Source organism: Spodoptera frugiperda, chromosome 13 (assembly GCF_023101765.2).
Source record: "Spodoptera frugiperda isolate SF20-4 chromosome 13, AGI-APGP_CSIRO_Sfru_2.0, whole genome shotgun sequence".
NCBI classification, from domain to species: Eukaryota; Metazoa; Arthropoda; class Insecta; order Lepidoptera; family Noctuidae; genus Spodoptera; species Spodoptera frugiperda.
In genome coordinates this window covers 8,356,217-8,371,179 of record NC_064224.1, presented here as the reverse complement: position 1 = coordinate 8,371,179, position 14,963 = coordinate 8,356,217, and the positions used below count along the sequence as shown (strand labels likewise).

The following is a 14,963-nucleotide window of genomic DNA, read 5'->3' as shown; positions in this document are numbered from 1 at the left end:
AACACTCCACCAATGAGTGGAAGATGATGAAATGAATGATGATAATGAACTCAGTTTACATTCAGAGATACCTATGTATAGTAAACAAGTCAATAGTAGGTATCTATAACGAATTGAGAGTTAGATAATGTTTTATCTTAGTTTTTCTAAAGCACATCACCATGACTTTGCAAATATTGTCAAATACAACGACCTTAAACTTTAAAGTGATGCACACGTCACCATCTCTTGAACGTTGATGGTACTAACAGCATAGAACGAAAATATAAACTACAACTTGAATTAACAATGGAACGTGAATTTTTAATTGAAAATGGAAGGTGAAGGATTTTTTAAAAGAAAGATTGTTTGGTTAATCATTCTCTTTTATACATTCATTATTTAATTTGTGTGGACTTTAAAAGAGACTATGACCTCTGAGTTTGTTTCGGCATTACTTCTCAAAGTATTGAGATAGAAACTCAGGAGGGATAGGACTCATCTATTTATTTTAGAGATTGACTTGTAAAAGTTTTATCTTGTAACGGATTTGCAAAAAAAAAATCTTTTATCATTTATTTCATATTATTTGAGCCTGAATAATTCTCAAAATTGCAGATAGATGTCTCTAGTAATGACTTCAGAGAACTATATTTCTGGTGTTTCTAAATTTCTTCAGAAGTGACTGTCTTCTGTCTGTTATTCTACTTTATAATTGTTATTTTACACAGAAACTACAGATGGTTTAATTATTATATGTTATCGGCTTACTCACGTAACTGTTTGACGAGGAACTACCATCTCTAGGGTGGCTTGAAACTAAATTTAGTATGTCTCACGAAAGTTACAATAAAATTACAGAGGGTTTGTTTAATAATATATACTAATATAATATTTACAACAAACTAATTAATTAATCTATTAAGTCTTTGACTGCCAATAGAACACTATTGAAGGCAAATCCTCCACTAACGTCGAGCTGTTTTTATTTTTCCATTCAATGTCCCTCATCGATAGTCATGACCATGGTCTCCGGCTCGTATTCATAGTCCACGGCGCGATGTTTGATGATGTGCTTGTACACGAACGCTGACTTCCTGGGGGTGCGCGTGCGCATAGGGTCCGAATAGTTCACTTGGTATAAACCGTAGCGTTCGCTGAAAATAAGAGTGATAAATAAATTAACTTTTTTTTAAGTTCTATAATAATAATTTCAGACTCAATGACTTGTCGATGCTCGACTGCCATGTTAGTCGAGTGGTCGTAAGTGCGACTGCCGGGCGAGGCATCTCGGGTTCGATTCCCGGGTCGGGCAAAGAATTGCTGTGTTATTTTCGGATATTCGAAAATTCCTAAGTAATAGCACGGAGTGTGGAATTAGGTCCAGGTATATGGCAATAGGCTCACCCCCTATTACATGGGACTTCTAATAAATACATGGAGAAAACTGGGTGTACATTGGCATTACGTGCCGTACTGTGCAGGTCTACCTCTACCTATCTCTTCGGGGATAAAAGGCATGACGTTGCGCATTTTAGTTAATCTCTAAAATTTATTCAAACTCACGTGTAACCCTGCAACCACTCAAAATTATCCATGAGGCTCCATGCCATATATCCCTTGAGGTTGACTCCAGCATCCAGGGCATCCAGGACATTCTCCAAAGCAGCCCTGTAGTACCTGATCCTGTCATCATCTATAAGTCCACCCTGGGACCTGGTGGACCATCCATTCTCCGTGACGTAGATCACTGGGTTATTGTATCTGGCTTTCAAATGGATCATCACATTGTAAAGGCTGTTTGGTGCCATCTGTAAAAGAAAGGTTCATTATTAAACTAGGCTTAATTTTGGCGAAGACGAAAAGGTAGACGTCTTTTGATCCGGAGCTGCGGACTACCTAGCAGGTTTACCGGGGTTCCGGCTCAAAAAACAAGATTAGGAATGGGGTGGTTTTTAATCAGTAAGAGTCTGACACCTATTCTCGTCTCTCCCAGGGCGGGAGAAGTCATGATTTCCACCCCTTAAAAAAATAAGAAAAAAAGCCTGTTCTTTTCCGTACTTCCACCTAAAGCATTTTTTGAGTGAAATGTGTACATGATGCAAGTTGAGAAATACGTTTTACTATCCTATGGGTATAAAACGAGGAAAATGGAAACCATTCCTTTTCCTCTAACGATATCTTCAGATTTATTTCATTTCTGGATTAAAACAATCACCTTATAACGCGACGGGTTACATTCTTCATTGTCTTAAGAAAAAAAAGTAAAAAGTAATAAGAGATCAGCAACTCACCGCAAGCCAAGATGCAGCAGATTTAGGCCAAGTCGCATTCTTATACATTCTAACATCCATATCGTCCCATAATGAAGGCTTAGGGACCAACTCATGCGTTGTAGCTGATACTAGGTAACCAGTGTAGTGGTTCAGTCCAAAGAAATCTGAAGATCCTCTGACAAAAACCTTTTCTTCTTCAGTAAATGCTGGCAGACGGGACCGAGGGTAGCCCTGCTGAGCACTCTTCACAGCAATTTTGTCAGCTAACTCTTTTGGAAATCCTCCTTCAGCTGAGTAAATTGGATCTGCGTATAATGCCCACTGAGGATAAAAAGTTTCTTTTAAAATAGGGGTAAATAAAAATAAAAGTAGCGATGCGGGTTGCGGGTCATAAACATTTAAACGGATAATAGATACGCATGTAAGAGCAGTGCTTTTTTATGGCCGATACGCCGTTAAACGAGCAGACGGATCACCTGATGGTAAGCAATCGTCTTCCCCAGGACACTCAAAACACCGGAGGCGTTAAAAGTGCATTGCTGGCCTTTTGGAGGTTAGGAATTTAAGGGTTGTTGAGAAATCGGACATTCATACCGTGTCGTCGTTGAGCCGGCCCTTTAGTGGCGAAGCATAACTCACTATATTATTACATTTTTTAAGGCTTACTATCTGATCTAACACAGAGTTAATAAACGTAGAGCTATCATATATCTGAAGGGAAGACTTTAGAACCGATTAAAAGTTAATCTTATTTCCTTTCATTCAGTTCTTACCTCTCCTTGCCTTGCTACCTCAGCAGCGAAAACATCTTCAGTAGAATTAGTGGCTGGAGCATAATCGTGAACACTGATTGTTATACCACATCGTCCATTTTGACTAGACCTGAACTCCTTATCATAAATGTGGTAAGCTGCAGCATGAGCCATCAACAAATTCTTAGCACACAAATAGGTTCCAACGGCCGTGGAATTTAAGATAGGAGCTTTAGATGTCGACCCATATCCTTCAAGACAGATCTCTCTAGGTTCATTGAAAGTGATGAACATCTTGACTCTGTCTCCAAAACTCCTGAAGACAACCCTCGCGTAGTCTTCAAACCAGGTGACTATTAGAGGATTAGTGAAGCCTCCTAGGTCTTGCAGTTTTTGGGGAAGATCCCAATGGTAGAGGCCAACGATTGGAGTGATGTTGTATTTCATCATCTCATTGATAAGGTTGTTGTAGTAGGCGACGCCAGCTGGGTTGACCTCATTGGCCATGCCTGTAGGGAGGATCCGAGCCCAGGAGAGGGAGAACCTGTAAGCGTCCAGGCCTAACTCCCTCATCATCTCGACATCACGCTTGTAGTTGTGGTAGGAGTCAGCAGCGATGTTACCGTTAGAAACGTCTTTGACGGCGGTAGGGTTGGTACGTGTTAAGTGATCCCAGATGCTTTCGCCTTTGCCTGTAAAATTTAAAATTATTTTTAATATGATCGTAATATTCTGACTTTTATAAAAGACTGGTATTTTTGTCTTGACCCGCTTTCAAGTCAATATAAGTTTTTCCTTCCTGTTCAAAAGTACCTAGTAAATATTTACTTCATGCAATAACTGTTGTATAATATTATCCTTCTCCTACCATGTTCATTAATTCGATGGCTTGAAAGTTATCTGTATTTACTACCTAGTTTTTTAAACAATATTACATAATTCTGTGATTTAATTCACATAATTTTAATAATTTTTTGACAAAGATTTTTACCTAAAGAGCCAACACTAACAATACAGTAAGATTATTTCGTTTTAATTCCGCTTATACTTACTGTATTGTTAGTGTAGCATGGATTTCCGCAAAGTAACGCCTGATTCTATTCTATACTAAAGAGCCAAACTTATTTCTTTTTATAATTTATAGCAAGTAGAACTCACCATCTTCATTCCACCCTCCCTCAATCTGGTAAGCGGCTGTGGAGACACCGAAGATAAAGTCATCAGGGAACCTTCTGTTTCTCAAGGTGGAACCATGGCAAGCTGACACCAGCAGACAGGAGCTAGAAATATTTGTGAAAGGAAACTTAATAAGAATAAGATAGGTGGGAGAATAGGAGATAGGTAGGAGGTAAGATAGGTAGAAACATCATCATCATCATCATATCAGTCACAAGACGTCCACTGCTGAACATAGGCCTTCCCCAATGACTTCCACATAGTCTGACTGTGACGGATCGTCCAGTCAATAAGTTCGATTTCGAATTTCTTTTGATCCGGACTACCCAACGGGATGCCGGGGTTCTGGTTCGAATAACAGAGTAGGCACAGGGTGGATTTTAGTCAGTAAGAGCAGACACTCTCTCTCTCTCTGTCGCCCCTCACCACTTGATTATTGACAAACTATTTTGTTGATGAAATAGGTTTACGGGTATGGTGTCAAGTTGAAGGTCTGGAGTTCGGTTTGAACACAATCAAATATAGCGGTAATCAGTCAGGTAAAAATGAGAGTACGTAAAAATAGTTGCAATAATTAGAAATATCCCTATGCTAATAAATTACCACCTGAATATACTACCTATATTCCAAATTTCACCTTTTCAGCCGTTTTGACGTAACACACAAACTTTCGCATTTACAATATTAGTAAGATAAAAATCAAAACACCTACTTACACAATAATCGCAAACATCTTGGCACAACGAACGAAACACTAATACACTTACACACTAAAATCTTAAACAACACATTATAAACTAACGAACAACTGAATCACAAGTTACAAGAAAACAAAAGAATAATTTTATTTATCAAAATCCGTCCCGCAATTTAGGAGTTACGAGCAACAATACAAACGTGTATGTTTGTATACGTTTAATATTGAGGTCAGTAATTTTATCTATCGTAGTATCGGTCTAAGGCCAACTGGGGAACTTGAACCGTTTAAATAGTTATTTATATATAAAACACTTATTACATAACATTACGAAATTAACTCTCTCGCATCGCCAATTAATTACTTATCAATATAAGTTTTTAAACTGATATGGTCACTAACAATATCATTAGAACTCGAAAGGGGATTTTTTTAAGTTGGGAAAATCATCCAATGTCTTCTTTTGCCTTGCGAGGCGAGAGGGAGGGTCAGACTCTTATTCACTTAAAACCACCCTGTTTCTATACTTGCTTTTTGAGCCGGAGTAAGCCGGGTAAGCCCGCTAGGTTATCCGCAGCTCCGGAGGTAGTCCGTAGCTTCGGAAAACGGGATATTTACCATGTTTATTGGTTGCCATGAGTTTCCGGTATTTCGGAACTGTTGCAAGCGCCATGATCACGGATGAACTAGAGTATATGCGGGTGGATGTTTATGAGCAGACGAATCGGTCAGTAAGAGGGTCTTTCTAGTTAGTGTTTTGCTAATGACAACGACACCGAACCACTTTCACTACGGTGTAGTAAGGTGTGGTAGAAACCATTGTAAATGTCCCGTTTTAAGTTCTAATGATATATATTTTCTTATCACTTCCACGATACCTGTGAATCGGAGGACCGGTGGCCTGAATAAATAAAATAATAGAATGAAGAAAAAGAATAATAATAAAAAATAAACAAAACTCAAACTAATGTTTATTCAAATAAAGTTTCAATTCCTTTATCATTATTAAAATCCGTCATCAATAGTCATGGTTAAAGATTGAGGTTCATATTCGTAATCGATATAACGATTCTTGATGAGGTGCTTGTAGACAAACGCCGACTTCCTGGCGGTGCGTGTGCGAGCTGGGGCCTTAGTCTGCTATTACAATTGTGTCAGAATGGTCGATCACTGAGCAGTGCGAGAGGGACGGAGCTATACAACCTACATAGCTCCGTCCCTCTCGCACTGCTCAGTGATCGACCATTCTGACACAATTGTAATAGCAGACTAAGGCCCCTGGACCGTGTCATACGTGGCATACAGCTTGTATGCTGTTTTTATACTGATAGCATCATCGAAGCTCTAGGTGACTCTGTACATCAATTTATCTCACTTGTTAATGCACCTCAGCTATCTAAAATGCGATGTATCAAACGAATGTCCGGAGATAAAAGTCATGTGTGTCTTGGAGTTCCGTTATTCTTAAGAATTGCCGTCGTCTCGTGTAGAAGCCAATATAAAGGCGAAAATAATGTACGTTGCAGTCAATAAAGTAAATACATTCATTAATGCTTTAACGAAAGAACTGGACTTGGAAATAATTGAAAAATGCAAGCCAAGAGACGGGTAGAACCGATGAAACCTACGTATACGCATACGCGACCAGAAATTATGATGAAATTATTTTTATTTCATTTAAGTGTGGGCGTGTGGAAGTATGGGAGAGCCGTGCTTCTCACGGCCACACAGAAAACCGATGTGAAACAACGCTTGCGTTGTTTGAGTGAGGTTACCGGAGGCCCAATTACGCCCCTTTCCCAATCTTACCAATCCCCGATTCCCCAACAACCCTTAAATTTCTAACCCCCAAAAGGCCGGCAAGGCACTTGTAGCACCTTTGGTGTTTCGATTGCTTACCATCAGGTGATCAGTAAGCTCGTTTATTGGCTTATAACATAAAAAACTAACTAGATTAAAACGAAAATACTTCAACTTTGCAGAACTCTAACACACATGACATTTATCTTTGTACATTCGCTATGATATAATACAACATCTTAGATAGCTGAAGTGTTTTGGAAATGAGATAAAAAGATGTTCAGATGTACTAAGGCTCGAGACGATACAATAAGTCAGTATGAAAATAGCTAACAGCTTGCACGGTCCAGTCGGTATGAAGTTATTGGTATTATGGTAAGTAGATGAAACTCTATTTACAAACATTTTTGGGCCATCATCTTAAACCTCATTTAAGATGATCTCAAAAGATGCCTGTATTAAATCTCAAGTGTCTCCAACTCCTCTCTAATCTCTCATCTCAAACTCCTTCCAGTTTGTTGGTGGCAGCCTGTCACGGTTCGACCGTGAGGCAGCAGCGTCGGTTCCCTGATGACTTCCTCTTCGGAGCCGCCACAGCCTCCTACCAGATCGAGGGAGGCTGGGATGCTGATGGTAAGCCAATTAACAGTTTCAACATAAATGGTGCTGTCTAGCAGTCTGTCACTATAAAGAATAATGTGGTATTTTTGTATGATTCCAGGAAAGGGTGAAAACATTTGGGACAGACTGGTCCATTCCAACCCCACAGTCATACAAGACTTAACCAACGGTGACGTCGCTGCTGACTCCTACCACAACTACAAGCGTGATGTCGAGATGATGAGGGAGTTAGGCCTGGACGCTTACAGGTTCTCCCTCTCCTGGGCTCGGATCCTCCCCACTGGCATGGCCAATGAGGTCAACCCAGCTGGCGTCGCCTACTACAACAACCTTATCAATGAGTTGGTGAAGTACAACATCACTCCAATGGTCACTCTCTACCACTGGGATCTTCCCCAGAAACTGCAGGACTTGGGTGGATTTATGAACCCATTGTTCACGGATTGGTTTGAAGACTACGCGAGGGTGGTCTTCGAGAACTTTGGAGACAGAGTCAAGTCGTTCATCACATTCAACGAGCCGAGAGAGATCTGCTTTGAAGGTCTTGAAGACATGAACAAAGCTCCCCTCCTGAATACCACCGGTGTTGGTGTTTACTTGTGTGCTAAGCACTTGGTGTTGGCTCACGCGAGAGCTTACCATCTGTATAACAATGAGTTCAAGCCGACCCAGGGAGGACAATGTGGTATTACAATCAGCGTGAACTGGTTTGAAGCAGATACTGATTCTGATGAAGATTTGGCAGCTGCTGAGCTTATGAGGCAGGCACAGGTACATTTTATAGATAGACTAGTTACTAACGTAGACTGAGGTTAATAAATCTAGACTAATAAAGTGTTTAATTTCCCACTAATCTGTATGTTGTCTTCTTTTCTCTAGTGGGGTATCTACGCTGAACCCATATTCTCGGCTGAAGGTGGTTTTCCAAAGGAATTTTCGGAAAGAGTGGCAGAAAAAAGTGCACAACAAGGTTTCCCTCGCTCTCGTCTGCCAGAATTCACTGAAGAAGAGAAAGCTTTTGTCAAGGGATCATCAGATTTCTTCGGAGTAAACCATTACACAACTTTAAAGGTGTCAGCGACTAAGAACAAAGCATTTTTCTCATCGCCATCTATGATGGATGATGTAGGTGTTGGGTTCTATGCGCCTGAGGAATATGCTGCATCAGCTTCTCCTTGGTTGAAGGTAAGTTTCTTTAGAATTTAGTTTTGATCTTGAAAGTGCCTAAGTACTATTAAATGTGAGTTTAAGTGTAGGCGAGCCATGCTTCGGTACGAATAGGCTGGCCCCACCGGAGTGATAGATAGCACGGCACACAGAAAACCCAAAGTGAAATACCACTTGACAACGCAAGTTTTGTTTTGTTATGTAAGTGAGATCACCAGAGACCCAAATACTCAGTCTTCCCAATCCCTGAATAACCAATAACCATTAAATTCTTAACCCCCATAAGACCGGTAACGCACTTGTTACGCCTCTGGGGTTTCTATGCTCATTTACCAGCTTTATTTTAGATTTTTTTTTATGGGCTCGTTTACTTTTTTGTTGTAAAATAATACATAACCGACTAGATGTATTTATCTTATCTTGGAAATCGAAAGATAATATTTAAAAAAATACACACCTTGCTTGGCAATCTCTATAAAAAAAACAAAATCGTCACACAGAGACTTTTCATTTCGCATTTATACTCGAGAATAATTCATTTATCTTGTAAATCCTTATTTTATATTCAACATGATGAGAACTAATTTCCCCTTTCCCCCACAGCTGGCTCCCAACAGCATCTACTACGCTCTAACCCACCTGAATGAGAAGTACAACAGCCCAACGATCTACATCACTGAGAATGGATGGTCCACCTACCCTGACAGTGGCCTGATTGATGATGACAGGATCACGTACTACAGAGCTGCGTGGGAGAGTGCGCTCAATGCTCTGGACGCGGGAGTCAACCTCAAGGGATACATGGTGTGGAGTCTGCTGGATAACATGGAGTGGCTGGAGGGTTACATGTAAGTACCATCGTCTTTAGCACGAGCTTAGCTTAGCTTACTATCTTCACTGACAAACTGACGGCCAAATGGAATAATTATTTATCATTTCAAAAGTGCCTAATTAAGGACTAATTGACTTAGAGAGAAACGTAGACGTTGGCGTTGACTTTGACTTTGACTTTGACTCTGACTCTGACTCTGACTCTGACTCTGACTCTGACTCTGACTCTGACTCTGACCCTTACTCTGACTCGGACTCTGACTCTGACTCTGACTCTGACCCTTACTCTGGCTCTGACCCTTACTCTGACTCTGACTCTGACTCTGATTCTGATTCTGATTTTGATTTTTCTTGTCGCACGCTATCCTCACGGACGCTACTGCTTATCTCTCGATGCATGATCGTAGTTTTAGGACCTATTTGAGCTTTTCTGTGGTACCTGTTATTAAAAATTGGCTCTTATTATTTCACAGAGCATGTTTCGGCCTGTACCAAGTGGACTACCAAGATCCAGCTCGCACACGCACCGCCAGGAAGTCTGCGTTTGTCTACAAGCACCTCATCAAGAATCGTTATATCGATTACGAATATGAACCTCAATCTTTAACCATGACCATTGATGATGGATTTTAATGATATAAAATTAAAATACACTAAGTTTATTCTATTGTCTTGATTATTTTAGATTTAACCTACAGATTTTAACCCAATTCGATTCCCGGGCGAAGTATTATTGGGCTTTTTTGGATTTTAGAAAAATTCTCAGTAGTAGCACGAAGTCTGGAAATGTGCTCGGTATGTAGATATACATACATACTTACAACATACATTGTTCAATGTGGGTGTACATTGTACAGTGGCATTACGTGCCATAATGTGCACCTCTGACTACCGCTTCGGGGACAAAAGGCGTGACGATTAAAAAAAACCTTTAACCCAAATCGAAGTGATGAAAATGAACACCATATAAATTATTATAGTGGTGAACAATTTTACTAAGTAAGTATATTCAAGATATAAGCGCAAAAAAGTACTCTATGCCTTTTTTAATAAAAAAAGCGAAAATGTTTTGTACCTTGATTAATTAAAAGGTGAATAAAAAAATAATTCTTATTTTTAATTGGTGTTGTCGTTTTACCGATTTAGAACAATTGTTACCGGTTTTTTTATCTGTGTGATAATGTCTATCTCCTTGCAATGGAATGTTTTTGAACATGGTAAGTAGTATAATTAATTTAACTTCATTTTTGGTCCTAGTATTTAATACCTACCTATTTACCAACTACTTAAAGCCTAGAGGAATATATAAATAAAAAAGGTAATTTAATAAAAACAAAAAAACCCGACTGCGTTTCTTTATATGTAATAAATATGAAGACCCATTCCAAATATGAAGACTTGGTGATGGCACATACGGCTAGCTTTCTAGAATGGATCCCGACTGCTTATATTTTACGATGACTGTCTTGTTTTAGGGTTTTTTCATTTTCATATTACATATAAAGAAACACAGCCGGGGTTTTTAGTTTTTAAATTATCTTTTTTATTTTATTTTCTTTTAGTTTTATTATTTTTATATATCTAGTGGCACTCTCACAGTAAATACGAATCAAACGACCCCTATCAAGCCGAAATCCATCGACTCGTTCCGGTTTTGACTGCACGGTTGGTGCGGTGGCTGGGCAACTGGCTGCCGCGCAACGGGTAGCGGGTTCGATTCCCGCACGGAGCAACTCTTTGTGTGATCCACAAATTGTTGTTTCGGGTCTGGGTGTCATGTGTATGTGAACTTGTATGTTTGTAAACGCACCCACGACACAGGAGAAAATCCTAATGTGGGGCAAAGTTTTATAAAAAAAAAAAAAAGGTTAGAGAGTGCACAATATTTGAATTTGGCGCCAATAATCCGTCATTTTGTTTTTTTATTATATTGATATATCCAGTGTCACTCTCACAGTAAATACAAATCTAACGACACCTCTCAAGCCAAAATCCATCAAGCCGTTTAGGCTGCATAGCGTGCCAAACAATTATACATAAATACATACATACATACTCTCGAAAAACATAACCCCTCGCCCTCCTTCTGGCGCAGTCGGGTAAAAAGAAAAATATTTTATGTATACAATATAAAAATAAACAGTAAAAAACTGTCTGTAGCGAATTTTATCTGCCTTTCAAGTACCTATTAAGTAAAAATACTTCATGGTACCACTTATAACGTGCATGTTGATAGGCGGGTCAAATTATCTAATCTGGTGCAAAAGTCTGTCTTGGGATAAAAAATGAATCACGTGCTAACCAGAATGGGTTCTGTAGGATGTTTAGTGTGCGGGTGTGGGTGAACAGAACTAGACCCGTGCGTACGTCGTGATCTGATGGCTCTAAGATCCAAGACCACCGCAGATCGGGGCTAGTTGAGCTGATGCGGACTACCTAGCGGGTTTACCGGGGCTCCGGCTCGTAAAGCAGGTGTAGGAACCGGGTGGTTTTTCGTCAGTAAGGTCTGATGGCACAAAGCTCCATTAGACTACCGCAGATAGGACCCAGTTGACCTGATGCCTGATGCGGACTACCTTGCTGATTTACCGTGGCTCTCCGGCTCGTAAAGCAGGAGTAGGAACGGGATGGTTTTTAGTCAGTAAGAGTCTGATACTCCACTTCGCCCGAGACAGGATAAGTCAATGGATAATTTTCCCCCGTCAAAAAATAAAAGGTCATGTTTCGTGAATGTAGATGTAGTAGCCTTTGTTTTGGAATAAAAATAAAAGGTCTTTTTATTTCTGTTATTTTCTGTTATAAGCTTTAGCTACTTATTTTATAATTAACTTCAATGATGTCCCGAATAGGGCCTATTCTCAATTTGAGCGATAGATACAAGCAAGATTTAAGCAAGGCATACAAAGATTAAACAACCAATGGAACTCTAAAAAAACCTTTTTATCATTGCAGATTTACTTTAAACACGTCACATCTTAGATACTTGAAGTGCTTCAGAAGTGAGATAAAAAGATGTACAGACTCACCACGGTCTGTGATGACGTATCTCAGTATAAAGACAGTACCGAAACTGCCTACACAGTCCAGTCGATATGAAGTCAGTGGTCTTATGGTACGTGAATTTCTTATATTCTTTATTATTTGTGTTTATCTTTTTGTTTTGAAACTGGATTTTGCTCGGTGAATGACCTTGACCCTTTGTTTTAAAGGTCTGATAATTTAAGTTGTTTAACAGGGCTTTGCATTTATTTTTTTCTTTGTAAACTTTATTGTGTGCTGTTTTTGATGCTTGAGTAGTGAGCACGACTGTTCGGTATTTGTTTTTTCTCCATCTATCTGATCACTTTGTAATTAAGAACTATGTGGTTATCTGAGTAAGAGCACGTGAGGGTTACATATTAAACGAGGTTTACTCTTGCAGTTTGTTGGTGGCAGCCTGTCACTGCTCGACAGTGAGGCAGCAGCGTCGGTTCCCTGATGACTTCATCTTCGGGGCTGCTACAGCTGCCTACCAGATCGAAGGAGCGTGGAATGAAGATGGTAAGTTTAGGAGCAAATTAAATTTTTAGCTTTTTGAAACATTTTTGCTGATATGTGTCAATAAGGCTTTTGTGTCATTTCAGGCAAGGGGGAAAACATCTGGGATAGACTGGTCCATACCAACCCAACAGTCATACAAGACTTAACCACAGGTGATGTCGCTGCTGACTCCTACCACAACTACAAGCGTGATGTCGAAATGGTTAGGGAGTTAGGCCTGGACGCTTACAGGTTCTCCCTCTCCTGGGCTCGGATCCTCCCTACAGGCATGGCCAATGAGGTCAACCCAGCTGGCGTCGCCTACTACAACAACCTTATCAATGAGTTGGTGAAGTACAACATCACTCCAATGGTCACTCTCTACCACTGGGATCTTCCCCAGAAACTGCAGGACTTGGGTGGATTTATGAACCCCTTGTTCACGGGTTGGTATGAAGACTACGCGAGGGTGGTCTTCGAGAACTTTGGAGACAGAGTTAAGCTGTTCATCACATTTAACGAGCCTAGTCAAATCTGTTTTGAAGGTCTCGAATATATGAACAAAGCTCCTCTCTTAAATACCTATGGTGTTGGTGTTTACTTGTGTGCTAAGCACTTGGTGTTGGCTCACGCAAGAGCTTACCATTTGTATAACAATGAGTTCAAGCCGACCCAGGGAGGACAGTGTGGTATTACAATCAGCGTGAACTGGTTTGAAGCAGATACTGATTCTGCAGAAGATTTGATGGCTGCGGAACTTATGAGGCAATCTCAGGTGAGTGAGTATGCATAAGATAAATTATTATGCTTTCTCTTCTAAATAGTTCAAGATAACAAAACAAAGTTGATAATGATGAATAATAAGCATATTTAAATTAATGTTGAAATTAAAACTGTGTTTTTATATTTCTAGTGGGGTATTTACTCCGAGCCCATATTTTCGGCTGATGGTGGACTTCCAAGAGAACTGTTGGATAGAGTAGCTGAAAAAAGCGCACAGCAAGGATTCCCTCGCACCCGTCTCCCAGATTTCACTGAAGAAGAGAAAGCTTTTATCAAGGGAGCAGCAGATTTCTTCGGCGTAAACCATTATACCACAGTGAAGGTGTCAGCGACCGAACATAAGGAGTTTTATTCAGCGCCATCTATGTTGGATGATGTGAACGTTGGCTTCTACTGGCCTGAGGAGAATCCTAAATCAGCCTCTCCTTGGCTAAGTGTAAGTTATTTATAGAGTCTAAAAATGAATCTATAATCCCTTAGATGGAGCCAAACATTCATAAGACCATGTTTCAGAGAGGTTGATAAGATTCAAGCCTTTTTGTTACTTAGGAAACTGAAATAACTTATCTTTTTCAAAATACCTACTTATCTTAAGCATGAAATCAAGAGATACTGCAGATAAAATAAATTATCTCCTCTGTAGTCTCTATGCTATGTCAAAAATTGTGGTTGGTGGTTTTATCAACCCAAAAACGAATGCATCGCAACATTTTCTATTTATCTTTGAAAAATTAATTGATGTGTGATACATATTTCGTACACCCCTGTTCTAAGTTGCCGTTCACTCTTTGGACCTTACAATCTGAATGGTATGGCCATCTAAAGTCGTCCTCACTTGTTCCACAGCTGGCCCCAAACAGCATCTACCACGCTTTAACCCACTTGAAGGAGAAATACAACAACCCGACGATCTATATCACAGAGAACGGATGGGCGTCACACCGCGACAGTGGCCTGATTGATGAAGACAGGATCACGTACTTAAGGGCAGCGTGGGAGAGTGCGCTCAATGCTCTGGACGCGGGAGTCAACCTCAAGGGATACATGGTGTGGAGTCTGCTGGATAACATGGAGTGGCTGGAGGGTTACATGTAAGTTTTGTGGTCGAAAATCAAAGAAATAATTTGTCTCAAAGTACCTCTCTGAAACTAAGTTTAAAATATATCTTTTTTCGGTAGCCCATGTCTCGGCCTGTACCAAGTGGACTACCAAGATCCAGCTCGCACTCGCACCGCCAGGAAGTCTGCGTTTGTCTACAAGCACCTCATCAAGAATCGTTATATCGATTACGAATATGAACCTGAATCTTTAACCATGACCATTGATGATGGATTTTAATAAAAATAAACAGTATCTCTCTTT

At 40.0% G+C, this 14,963-nt stretch overlaps 2 protein-coding genes across 2 annotated transcripts; one reads left to right on the top strand and one right to left on the bottom strand.

The window, feature by feature from the left end:
* Window positions 1–541: 541 nt before the first annotated feature.
* On the bottom strand, window positions 542–5,153 carry LOC118270200 (myrosinase 1). The gene is made up of 6 exons (XM_035585637.2): window positions 4,900–5,153; window positions 4,166–4,287; window positions 3,029–3,699; window positions 2,274–2,576; window positions 1,546–1,790; window positions 542–1,136 (listed from the first exon to the last, which is right to left on the bottom strand). Exons 1-6 carry the CDS (start codon window positions 4,914–4,916, stop codon window positions 977–979), a joined length of 1,518 nt encoding a protein of 505 aa, XP_035441530.2. The 5' UTR covers window positions 4,917–5,153; the 3' UTR covers window positions 542–976.
* A 1,751-nt stretch (window positions 5,154–6,904) lies between these two features.
* On the top strand, window positions 6,905–14,959 carry LOC118270227 (lactase/phlorizin hydrolase-like). Its single transcript, XM_050697921.1, has 12 exons — window positions 6,905–7,055; window positions 7,195–7,313; window positions 7,402–8,072; window positions 8,181–8,486; window positions 9,072–9,316; window positions 9,773–9,929; window positions 12,362–12,411; window positions 12,721–12,839; window positions 12,923–13,593; window positions 13,732–14,037; window positions 14,448–14,692; window positions 14,780–14,959. The coding sequence occupies exons 1-12, from the start codon at window positions 7,000–7,002 to the stop codon at window positions 14,937–14,939; spliced, it is 3,105 nt and encodes a 1,034-aa protein (XP_050553878.1). The 5' UTR covers window positions 6,905–6,999; the 3' UTR covers window positions 14,940–14,959.
* The last annotated feature ends 4 nt before the right edge of the window (window positions 14,960–14,963 follow it).

Coding starts and splice junctions, on each gene's coding strand:
- LOC118270200 (XM_035585637.2), bottom strand. Junction 3,700..4,165: donor GGGAGGGTGGAATGAAGATG/GTGAGTTCTACT, acceptor TAAATTTTACAG/GCAAAGGCGAAAGCATCTGG. Junction 1,137..1,545: donor GAGTGGTTGCAGGGTTACAC/GTGAGTTTGAAT, acceptor TCTTATTTTCAG/CGAACGCTACGGTTTATACC.
- LOC118270227 (XM_050697921.1), top strand. CDS start 7,000: ATGAAAATAGCTAACAGCTTGCACGGTCCAGTCGGTATGAAGTTATTG. Junction 12,412..12,720: donor ATGAAGTCAGTGGTCTTATG/GTACGTGAATTT, acceptor TTACTCTTGCAG/TTTGTTGGTGGCAGCCTGTC. Junction 14,038..14,447: donor CAGCCTCTCCTTGGCTAAGT/GTAAGTTATTTA, acceptor CTTGTTCCACAG/CTGGCCCCAAACAGCATCTA.